This window comes from Cetorhinus maximus, chromosome 4, assembly GCF_964194155.1.
Source record: "Cetorhinus maximus chromosome 4, sCetMax3.hap1.1, whole genome shotgun sequence".
Classification (NCBI taxonomy): domain Eukaryota; kingdom Metazoa; phylum Chordata; class Chondrichthyes; order Lamniformes; family Cetorhinidae; genus Cetorhinus; species Cetorhinus maximus.
This window is the reverse complement of record NC_135882.1, coordinates 2,654,764-2,667,234: the sequence shown is the minus strand read 5'-3', so window position 1 is coordinate 2,667,234 and position 12,471 is coordinate 2,654,764. Positions and strand designations below refer to the sequence as shown.

Here is a 12,471-nt window from a genome sequence, read left to right as displayed (position 1 = left end):
TGCCTTCTTGAACTGCTGCACTCCATGTGGTGTAGGTACACCCACAGTGCTGTTAGGGAGGGAGTTCCAGGATTTTGACCCAGTGACAGTGAAGGAACAGCAATATATTTCCAAGTCAGGATGGTGAGTGGCTTGGAGGGGAACTTCCAGGTGGTGGTGTTCCTTGCATCTGTCACCCTTGTCCTTCTAGATGGTAGTGGTCGTCTGTTTAGAAGGTGCTGTCTAGGGTGCCTTGGTGAGTTGCTGGTAGATGGCACACACACATGCCATTGTTCGTCAGTGTTTGTGGATGGGGTGCCAATCAAGCGGCTGCTTTGTCCTGGATGGTGTCAAGCTTCATGAGTGTTGTTGGAGCTGCACTCATCCAGGCAAGTGGAGAGTATTCCATCACACTCCTGACTTATGCCTTGTAGATGGTGGACAGGCTTTGGGGAGTCAGGAGGTGAGTTACTCGCCACAGGATTCCTAGCCTTTGACCTGCTCTTTTAGCTACAGTTTTGCCTGCCTAGTCCAGTTCAGTTCCTGGTCAATGGTAACCCCCAGGATGTCGATAGTGGGAGATTCAGCGATGGTAAAGCCATTGAATGTCAAGGGGCAATGGTTAGATTCTCTCTTGTTGGAGATGGTCATTGCCTGGCACTTGTGTGGTGCAAATGTTACTTGCCACTTGTCAGCCCAAGCCTGGATATTGTCCAGGTCTTGCTGCATTTGGACATGGACTGCTTCAGTATCTGAGAAGTCACAAATGGTGCTGAGTAAGGGAGACTTGTTGCAATTACACAGGGCCTTGGTAAGACCACACCTGGAGTATTGTGTATGGCTTTGGTCTCTGTACCCAAGGATGGAAATACTTGTCTTGGAGGAAGTGCAAAAAAGGTTCACTAGATTGATTCCTGGGTTGAAAGGGTTGTCATATACGGAGAGATTGAGAAGAATGGGCCAGCGCTCTCTGGCGTTCAGAAGAAACAGAGATGATCTTTGAAATGTATAAAATACTAAGAGGATTTGGGAAGATAGATGCTGAGAGCATGTTTCCACTGACTGGAGCGTCTAGAACTAAGGGCCTTAGTCTTAGGATAAGGGACCGATCATTTAAGACTGAAGTGAGGAGAAATTTCTTCACTCAAAGGGTTGTGAACCTTTGGAATTCTCTACCCCAGGCAGTTGTGGATGCTCCATCCTTGAATATATTCAACACAAGAGATTGATAGATTTTGAAGTCTAAGGGAGTGGAGGGATATGGGGATTGGGAGAGGAAGTGGAAAATGAGGTTGAGGATCAGCCATGATTGTATTGAATAGTGAAGCAGGCTTGAGGGCTGAATGGCCTACTCCTGTTCCTATTGTTTATGTTCTTATGAGGGGGATTAGGAGAAGTGTATTTTTGCAAAGGGATTTTAGAATATGAATTGCTCTGTCACAGGATAAGGCCTTGATGATAAACCTTGTCACGGAAAATTGGATAAATTTGATAAGTTGGGAAAATGGAATATGTATTTGAAGTACAGGAAGCCCAGGAACCTGGTGAAAGAGCCAGACAGCAGGAATAGTTTTGGATTTCTTCAGTAAAGAACGAGCACAAACACACAGAGCCAAATGGCCTCCCCCTGTGCTGTGTTTACTTTAAACCAGGACACTTGGAAACTCCCTGCTCCCCTTCAAATTGTGCCATGTGTTTTTAAATATAAAAATCCACTGAGGAGGCAAGTGAATAGGCATGCAGGGCCTGGTTTCGTGTTAAATCTGAAAGATGACACCTTCGGCAGTGCAGCACTCCTACAGTACGGCACTCAGGTGTCAGCCAGGATTATCAACCCAGTGTGTAGTTTCAGCGCACAAACCTCTGCTCCAGGAGTGCTCACTTCTAAACTATAACCCCCAACACATCTATTGTTCTGGCTCATGGATCTGTAACCATGGTGATCGGCTTTATGATCTTGCAGGGGTGGGTGGGGGTTAGCTGGTGGAAGGGACAACCCGATGAAATCAGTGGAAAGGGGGTGGGGTTCTATCACATAGTAGGTCTACGTAGGTCTACTCCACCAGATTACTGCCAATGGGGTGAGGATGACTCTAACCACCCCCTCCCCCACTCTCTCCAAATCCCAGCTCAGTGAACCACCGTGAAATATTTGCCATTGGGGTGCGTGGTTATTAAAGAAATAAAAAAGGGAAATAATTGTGGAAGAAAATAATTGAAAGGTTAAAAAATGATGCAGGGGATAAAAACAGAGAAGATTCAAGCCGATGAAAATAAGGATGGGATAAGACCAGTCATAGGCCTGGAGCATCACAACCAGACATTTCCCCGCACCCCACCACCCCCACCCCCACCCCCACCCAACTCTGACCACTCCCACCCCCACCCAACTCTGACCACTCCCACCCCTACTCAACTCTGACCACCCCCACCCCCACCCAATTCTGACCACTCCCACCCCCACCCAACTCTGACCACCCCCACCCTCACCCAACTCTGACCACCCCCACCCCCACCCAACTCTGACCACTCCCACCCCTACCCAACTCTGACCACTCCCACCCCTACCCAACTCTGACCACCCCCACCCCCACCCCTACCCAACTCTGACCACTCCCACCCCTACCCAACTCTGACCACCCCCACCCCCACCCAACTCTGACCACTCCCACCCCCACCCAACTCTGACCACCCCCACCCCCACCCAACTCTGACCACCCCCACCCCCACCCAACTCTGACCACCCCCACCCCCACCCAACTCTGACCACCCCCACCCCCACCCAACTCTGACCACTCCCACCCCTACCCAACTCTGACCACCCCCACCTCCACCCCTACCCAACTCTGACCACTCCCACCCCTACCCAACTCTGACCACCCCCACCCCTACCCAACTCTGACCACCCCCACCCCCACCCCTACCCAACTCTGACCACCCCCACCCCTACCCAACTCTGACCACCCCCACCCCTACCCAACTCTGACCACCCCCACCCCTACCCAACTCTGACCACCCCCACCCCTACCCAACTCTGACCACCCCTACCCAACTCTGACCACTCCCACCCCTACCCAACTCTGACCACTCTCACCCCTACCCAACTCTGACCACTCCCACCCCTACCCAACTCTGACCACTCCCACCCCTACCCAACTCTGACCACCCCCACCCCCACCCAACTCTGACCACTCCCACCCCCACCCAACTCTGACCACTCCCACCCCTACCCAACTCTGACCACTCCCACCCCTACCCAACTCTGACCACCCCCACCCCTACCCAACTCTGACCACCCCTACCCAACTCTGACCACTCCCACCCCTACCCAACTCTGACCACTCCCACCCCTACCCAACTCTGACCACCCCCACCCAACTCTGACCACCCCCACCCCCACAAAAGCAGAACCACTGGGAAGAGCACAGGGGAGCAGTCAGGATGAAGGGGAACTGGATGTTGTGCTGGAACACGAACAGAAACCATCCTATAGATGAGACATTCTGTTCAGGCAAATTTTAATAATCATAGAGCAGGGGAGTTCGCTCTGATGTCTTGGCCAATGATCCTCTTTCAACCATTACCACCAATAACTGGCCATCAATCTTCTTACTCCGTGTGGGAGCTTGCTGCAAGATGTTTGCCTACAAAACAGTGTTGAAAAGCACTTGGAGGTGATGCTGTGGAAAGCCATGAAATGCACCCTTTGAAACTTTTACTAATCTATTGCAGAATGAACTTCCCGTGCACTGTTTTTAATTCCACCAACAGGCTGTTTCTTTTACCCCACAGATATTACATTGAACTGGTGCTGCAGGGAACCACTGCCTCCTCTGTTAGTGTTGGGATGTACAGGAAGAAGACGGCCTACACTGAACAGCAGACAGCAGACTCTGTCAGTGAAGCCCAGCTCATCAAATCACACTCTGATATTGCCCCCGAGAAACAGGTCAATACTGAACCTTTAACTCCCATTATTGAGGCAACAGGGACAGGGTAGAGCTAAATATCTGCTAAATTCTATACTGGCAGCTGATTCACATGGTGATGAGGCCATGACATGGTTTCCCCAGTCCCAGTGCTGAATTTCCCCTGATTTCTGTCTCTGCTGGGAGATTTTGGGGGTGATGGTCAGGGTTGGGGGGAGTGGGTGGGGGTGGGGTGTGGGGAAATGTCTGGTTGTGATGCTCCAGACTGTAGACGGGCTGGTCTTATCCCATCCTTATTTTCATCGGTTTGAATCTTCTCTGTTTTTACCCCGTGCGCCATTTTTTAACCTTTTCAAAAGGTAACAAGACATATGGAGATAAATATTTTGGACATGTATTGTTGACATATAGAAGACATTGGGAGATGCGTCTGCTGGTCAGTCTTTATCACCTTGATGGTGGAAGAGAAATTTACTGAAATTGACTGAAGGGCTTTTCTCTATTTCTTTGCCTCTCTCAGAAGACTGGACAACTGCATCGCTGGGTGGGGGGTGGCCATGTCCACCCATGGGGGTGGACATGGGAGTTATCCCATGTCAAGCTGCCAGAGACCCAACTGACCTTTTTCTGTCCTTTGTATATATTTTAGGTCAAATGTCACAGTTCACTCGCCTGTTGTATTCTGCCCAGGGTCAGCTCCTAACCCCGGATTCGCAAACGCCTTCCTCACAGTTTTGACCCTCAGAGAACGTTCTGTGTACAGGAATGTGGGCTGAGGTTACACTCAGATCAGCCATGATCTTACTGGACGGCGGAGCAGGCTCGATGGGCCGAGTGGCCTGCTGGTCCTCCTAATTCCTATGTTCTCCCCGGGGGTCTGCACCCAAGGCTAAAGAGCCTCACCCTCTCATTACAATGTGGGCCCACCCACACCCCATCAGACCCTAATGCCTCAGTGGAATAGTGAATAGTGCATTCTAACAATGCAGCAGGCTCTGTATACAGGACTCGAACTCATCCCGCTCTATATACTGCGCCCTGGCCAGAGACTCACTCTGAAATTTCAGGGCACTGCCCAACACAAATAAATACAGGTTATAATTTAATCTGTTTCTCGCCTATACATTTAATTATTAGAAAATAAAATATATATTAATATATAATATGGCATTGCCATGATAGTGAGGATTGTAAGAGGATTGGAACAAAAGCTGATTTCATGATTCCTTGTTGTTTCTTGTTCCCCCTCGTTGTCCTTCCCTTGAGGCCACGATGTCTTGTTTCAGGATATCTCCATCAATTCCCACACCAGCCCATACCACCACCAACAACCCAGAGAATACAAGCCTAGCCTGTACCCTCCGATTTTAACCCTTTCAGTAGGGTGACCCGGGGCACATTGAAAAGCCTAGGGGGAGGCGGGACTCTGTGATGATGTACACATTGGGCAGCCAATAGCAGGACTCTGGGGAGGGGCAGTTAAAGATACAAGTCATGTGAAGACATCTCCCAGAATACGTCCAGCCCGAGTTGGCAACCCTATTAAGACACCTAATTATCAAAGATAGCAGTTACAAACCACAGGCTTTTTGTTACAGTTATATTCATTATGGGGAGGTGATGGTGTAGTGGGATTGTCGCTGGGCTAGTAATCCAGAGACCCAGGGTAATGCTCTGGGGAGCTGGGTTCGAATCCCACCCCGGCAGATGGTGGAATTTGAATTCAATAAAAATCTGGAATTAAAAGTCTAACGATGACCATGAAACCATTGTCGATTGTCGTAAAAACCCATCTGGTTCACTAATGCCCTTTAGGGAGGGAAATCTGTCACTCAGTTGTAGCAAACCGCTAAAAAGGAATGAAATCGGATGGACCACCTGACATCGACCTAGGTACCACAAAGTTGAGGTTAACCTGTCGACCCTGCAAACTCCTCCTTACGAACATCTGGGGGCTAGAGCCAAAATTGGGAGAGCTGTCTCACAGACTAGTCAAGCAACAGCCTGACATAGTCATCCTCACAGAATCATACCTTACAGACAATGTCCCATCACCATCCCTGGGTATGTCCTGTGCCACCGGCAGGATTGGTCCAGCAGAGGTGGTGGCATAGTGGTATACAGTCGGGAGGGAGTTGCCCAGGGAGTCCTTCACATCAACTCTGGACCCCATGGCATCAGGTCAAACATGGGGAAGGAAACCTCCTGCTGATACCACTACCGCCCTCCCTCAGCTGATGTATCAGTGCTCCTCCATGTTGATCGTCATTTGGAGGAAGCACTGAAGGTGGCAAGGGCACAGAGTGTTCTCTAGGTGGTCCATCACTAACAGTGGCTCCATAGCATCATAACTGACCGAGCTGGTCAAGTTCTAAGTTTTAAATGACATAGCTGCTAGACTGGGTCTGTGGCAGGTGGTGAGGGAACCAACAAGAGGGAAAAACATACTCAACCTCATCCTCACCAACCTGCCTGATGCATCTGTCCATGACAGTATCGATAGGAGTGACCACCGCACAGTCATTGCGGAGGTGAAGTCTCATCTACACATTGAGGATACACTCCATCGTGTTGTGTGGCACCATCACTGTGCTAAATGGGATAGATTTCGAACAGATCTAGCAACTCAAGGCTGGGCATCCATGAGGCACTGTGGGCCATCAGCAGCAGCAGAATTGTACTTGAACACAATCTGTAACCTCATGGCCCAGCATATCCCCCACTCTACCATTACCATCAAGCCAGAGGATCAACCCTGGTTCAATGAAGAGTACAGGAGGGCATGCCAGGAGCAGCACCAGGCATACCTAAAAATGAGGTGTCAACCTGGTGAAGCTATAACACAGGACGACTTGCATGCCAAACAGCATAAGCAGCAAGTGATGGACAGAGCTAAGTGATCCCACAACCAATGGATCAGATCTAAGCTCTGCAGTCCTGCCACATCCAGTCGTGAATGGTGGTGGACAATTAAACAACTCACTGGAGGAGGGGGCTCCACAAATATTCCCATCCTCAATGATGGAGGAGCCCAGAACATTAGTGCAAAAGATAAGGCTGAAGAATTCACAACAATCTTCAGCCAGAAGTGCCGAATGGATGATCCATCTCGGCCTCCTCCGGAGGTCCCCAGCATCATGGATGCCAGTCTTCAGCCAATTTGATTCACTGCACGTGATAGCAAGAAACGGCTGAAGGCACTGGATACCGCAAAGACTATGGGCTCTGACAATATTCTGGCAATAGTACTGAAGACTTGTGCTCCAGAACTTGCCACGCCCCTAGCCAAGCTGTTCCAGTACAGCTACAACACTGGCATCTACCCGGCTATGTGGAAAATTGCCCAGCTATGTCCTGTACACAAAAAGCAGGACAAATCCAACCAGGCCAATTACTGCCCCATCAGTCTACTCTTGATCATCAGTAAAGTAATGGAAGGAGTCATCAACAGTGCTATCAAGCGGCATTTGCTTAGCAATAACCTGCTCACTGATGCCCAGTTTGGGTTCCGCCAGGGCCACTCAGCTCCCGACCTCATTACATCCTTGTTCAAACATGGACAAAAGAGCTGAACTCCCGAGGTGAGGTGAGAGTGACTGCCCTTGACATCAAGGCAGCATTTGACCGAGTGTGGCATCAAGGAACCCGAGCAAAACTGGAGTCAATGGGAATCAGTGGTAAAATTCTCTGCTGGTTGGAGTCATACCTAGCACAAAGGAAGGTGGTTGTGGTTGTTGGAAGTCAGTCATCTCAGCTCCAGGACATCACTGCAGGAGTTCCTCAGGGTGGTGTCCTAGGCAAAAAAACCTTCAGCTGCTTCATCAATAACGTTTCATCCATCATAAAGTCAGAAGTGGGGATGTTCGCTGATGATTACACAATGTTCGCCATTCGCAACTCCTCAGATACTGGAGCAGTCCATGTCCAAATGCAGCAAGACCTGGACAATATCCAGACTTGGGCTGACAAGTGGCAAGTAATATTTGTGCCACACATGTGCCAGGCAATGATCATCTCCAATGAGAAAGAATACAACCATCGCCCCTTGAAGTTCAATGGCATTACCATCACTGAATCCTCCACTATCAACATCCTGGGGGTTACTATCGACCAGAAACTGAACTGGACTAGCCATATAAATACTATGGCTACAAGAGCAGGTCAGGGGCTAGGAATCCTGCAATGAGTAACTCACCTCCTGACTCCCCAAAGCCTGTCCACCATCTACAAGGCACAAGTCAGGGATGTGATGGAATACTCCCTACTTGCCTGGATGAGTGCAGCTCCCACAACACTGAAGAAGCTTGACACCATCCAGGACAAAGCAGCCCACTTGATTGGCACCACACCCACAAATATTCACTCCCTCCACCACCGACGCACAGTAGCCACAGAGTGTACCATCTACAAGATGCACTGCAGGAATTCACCAAGACTCCTTAGACAGCACCTTCCAAACCCACAACCACTGTCACCTAGAAGGACAAGGGCAGCAGATAGTTGGGAACACCACCACCTGGAAGTTCCCCTCCAAGTCACTCACGGTCCTGACTTGGAAATATATCGCCGTTCCTTCACTGTCGCTGGGTCAAAATCCTGGAACACTCTCTCTAACAGCACTGTGGGTTTACCTACACCACATGGACCTCAGCGGTTCGAGAAGGCAGCTCACCATCATCTTCGCAAGTGCAACTAGGGATGGGCAATAAATGCTGGCCCAGCCAGCGAAACCCACAACGCATGAATGAATTAAAAAGAAAACACTCTGGCTCATTTTCATCAAAAATCTGAACCAAGGCTTCATTTGTCACAAGATCCCAGAATCCTCTATTCAAGCCTGACTGTACTGTGCAATGCACAATGGTAAGCCCAATGATAAAGCCTCGTTTAGCTTCATTTTCATTCTGGGTTCTATCAATAGATGTTTTCAACCAGAAGATGAATTTTAAACGAGCCAATTGTACCTCATGTGTGAGAGATTTTGTTTGCAGCCAGGGTGGTAAAGGGGAAAGCATGTGATCTTTCAAAGAAGTTTGGTTAAACGTGCCATGGCTGAACTGAACTTGTTGCCACCTTCCCCAGCACTGATTGGTTGTTTATCAATCGACACTGTTCAAATACCTCTTCAAGTAAGGCCTGCCATTGGCAGACATGGCTGTCAATCTTCTGTCATCAACCCAGAGACTGAATCCCTCCCAGCTCCCAGATGCTCATGGGGTTAACTTATGGTATGTCATGGAGTAAATTAACTCCAGTAACTCCTAGAAATTAGTGCCTCCTCCATAGACCTCTGGCTCTCCTCCCCCCACCGCCCTCTAGCTCTCCGTCGCTGACCTCTGGCTGTTCCCCATTGGCCTCCTGTATGGAATCCCTGATTGGCCATCAGAGCATTCTGACAGAATGGCCAATCAGGGCACTGAAAGGGGAACCAATCAGGGCAGTGAAAATCTGTCCCATTGCGAACCAGTCCATTTTGGAGCAAATCAATCTGCTTGGCACCAGCTTTGGACGCTGCTGAGGATTTCTGCACATGCGGAAGTGGGCGGCATTCCGAATCCCAGGGTCCAGTCCAGTCCAGTCCAGTCCAGTTCAGCGCGGAGTGAGAGGGGTCTTTTTGGATTTACTGACAGCAAATGGGATGTGAGGGCAGTTAAAGGGGAGGGGACGGTTAGAGGGGATGGTTAAAGGGGAGGGGACGGTTGGAGGGGATGGTTAAAGGGGAGGGGACGGTTAGAGGGGATGGTTAAAGTGGAGGGGATGGTTCGAGGGGATGGTTAAAGAGGAGGGGATGATTAAAGGGGATGGTTAAAGGGGAGGGGATGGTTCGAGGGGATGGTTAAAGAGGACGGGATGGTTCGAGGGGATGGTTAAAGGGGAGGGGATGGTTAAAGGGGAGGGGATGGTTAAAGGGGATGGTTAAAGGGGAGGGGATGGTTAGAGGGGATGGTTAAAGGGGAGGGGATGGTTAAAGGGGATGGTTAAAGGGGAGGGGATGGTTAAAGGGGAGGGGATGGTTAAAGAGGAGGGGATGGTTCGAGGGGATGGTTAAAGGGAAGGGGATGGTTAGAGGGGATGGTTAAAGGGAAGGGGATGGTTAGAGGGGATGGTTAAAGGGGAGGGGATGATTAAAGGGAATGGTTAAAGGGGAGGGGATGATTAAAGGGGATGGTTAAAGGGGAGGGGAGGATTAAAGGGGATGGTTAAAGGGGAGGGGATGGTTAAAGGGGAGGGGACGGTTCGAGGGGATGGTTAAAGGGGAGGGGACGGTTCGAGGGGATGGTTAAAGGGGAATGGATGATTAAAGGGGATGGTTAAAGGGAAGGGGACTCGGGGAGCTGAAAACCTGGACATTTGAAAACATTGGAGAAAACTGTCAGGACTCTGAACTTTCCCGGCAAAACCGGGATGCCTGGTTTCCTTTTTAGTCCCAGTATCATTTTGCATCACCTCCAATGATGATGAGTCTTTCTTCATTTAATTCCGTGAAAGAAATTCTTCATTTTCTTTGCCTGCCTTTTGCTGCCAGCTTCAATTTAGCACTGTTTGATTTTACAATTGTAGATTTTGACCTTGGAGAATTGGAAACCGGGAAGTGCAGTCAGTGAGATTCAGAAAATCATCGTCACTAGTCCTTGTCAAATGTCTGGTACCTGTTCATACCACATGTACAGGCTCATCTATAAACAGGAGGTCACAGGTATAGTAGTAGCAAATGCAGCATACACGTAACTAGAGGTATGGGCTAATTAACCTTCTTCTCTCTGCTTTGTATTACCTCCTACAAACGCTCCGCAATCTCTGCACTTCTTCAATCCTAGTATCTTGAGAATCCTTGATTTCCATCGCTCCAACATTGGCAACCATGCCATCAGCTCATGGGTCCTAACCTCTGGAATTCTCTCCCCAAACCTCTCTACCCCTCTCTTCTTTAGGACGCTCTTTAAAACCTACCTCTTTGACCAAGCTTCTAGTCACCTGTCCAAATATCACCTCTGTGGCTCGGTGTCAAATTTTGTTTGCTAATTGATCCTGTGAAGTGCCTTGGGATGTTTTCCTACCTTAAATGTGTTTTATAAATGCAGTTTGCTGAGGTTTTCCTCAGTAGCCTTTTAAAGAACTCTGTGTGTGTCGGAACGGCATGAATAACACAGTCCAGCAAAGGTCCAAGGTGCTTTGATACTTGCTTGGGTTGAAGTCTTGTTGTCAGGAGAGTGCTGTCAGCCCATGTTTACGTGGTAGTTCCATGGTACCAGCCTCAGTGTACGTCAGCTGTGGAATTTAGCCACACCGCTTTGAAGGCTGCATGAAACACTGATGCCTGGGGTATCTGTCTATAGAACATTAGCTCACGGGTCTGCTGACTCAGAATCTGTGAGGTAGAAACTTGTTTGGGACCCATTTCCAAGCCTATGGTCTTCATGGCACCAAGCCCGTGCCTAAACTGCGAGGACCTGAGACCAGCCATATTTGAGGCCCAGGACACACTAAAGTTTCATGTTGGAGCCACTTAGTCCGAGCTCCATGAAATTGGACAACTTCCCTCATTGGCTGAAGCCCAAAGGTAAGTCCTGGGTAGCTGCATGGATGATGGGTACTTGGGTTGAGGGATGGAGAGAGTGCAGGCATTTGGGGGTTTGCACATTGTACTGGCTGTGGAGTTGGGGCACACGCTGCTAACTCCTTCTAGCTGCACAGCAGGGTTTTATGGCCAACTTCCAGAATTCCATGTTAAACTGTGTGCCTAAACCTGTTTTAGGCCCTGATGGAAATTGGACATCCCAGGAACCTGGGTTTGCTCCACTTCAGATTCTTCAGCAACACCCAATAAAGAGTATTTAAAAATCCTCATGGATGCATTGGGAGCAGGAAAATCCAAAGTATCCCTTATCGGTTACCTTTCTTTCAGCCTTTAATACAAGCGACAGGCTGTGAGATACCTCATGATGCACAGAGCTTCCGATCTCAGTTTCATAAATACAAGTTGTCTGTTTCACTTGCTACTCAATGTAAGCAATGTGCATAATGTTTCACTCAATTAACACAATGTCAAAAGTATGAAGTTCCTCAATTCCCACTGCTCTACCATGTAATTATATATATACACATCTGGCATAAAAATACAATTACTCTGGACATTACAGATATTGCAATTGTAAATCTGACCAACTGACAATGGTGAAATCACTGAAATATTTTCATTCTTTGGTTACAATTTTTGTTCAGAACTGTCTGAGGTTTCCACAGAGTAAATAAGGAGAAGTTGTTTCCAGTGTTAGGAGGGTCAGTAACCAGAGGGACACAGATTGGAAAGAATATGTAAAAAGACCACAGGGGGAGGGAGATCCCCCAAGAGTTTTATGTCCATCAGGACGTTAAGAGCCGCTGAACAGGGCTCCCGTCTCTTTAACAGCAGAGACCCCACCTCCAGGACCTGTCAGCCAATCAGAGGGCCAGAGGCCCTTCAGTCCCAGCAGCACCACCGAGAGCAGGGGCTGCTGGGATAGCAGCCAGCCTGGAGATACATCCAGCCCTAGCAAGGTCAGAGTGGCCAGGGTCACGGGAG

The 12,471-nt window shown here is 49.0% G+C and overlaps 1 protein-coding gene across 1 annotated transcript in view; it reads left to right on the top strand.

Annotated features, from left to right (window-relative positions):
• Nucleotides 1-12,471, top strand: part of pkhd1l1.1 (PKHD1 like 1, tandem duplicate 1) — a 192,886-nt gene that overhangs the window by 23,812 nt on the left and 156,603 nt on the right. The window contains exons 15-16 of the mRNA XM_078539759.1: nucleotides 3,772-3,928; nucleotides 10,470-10,605. Of these exons, the coding sequence (XP_078395885.1) occupies nucleotides 3,772-3,928; nucleotides 10,470-10,605 (293 nt within the window). The remainder of the gene's footprint in view (nucleotides 1-3,771; nucleotides 3,929-10,469; nucleotides 10,606-12,471) is intronic.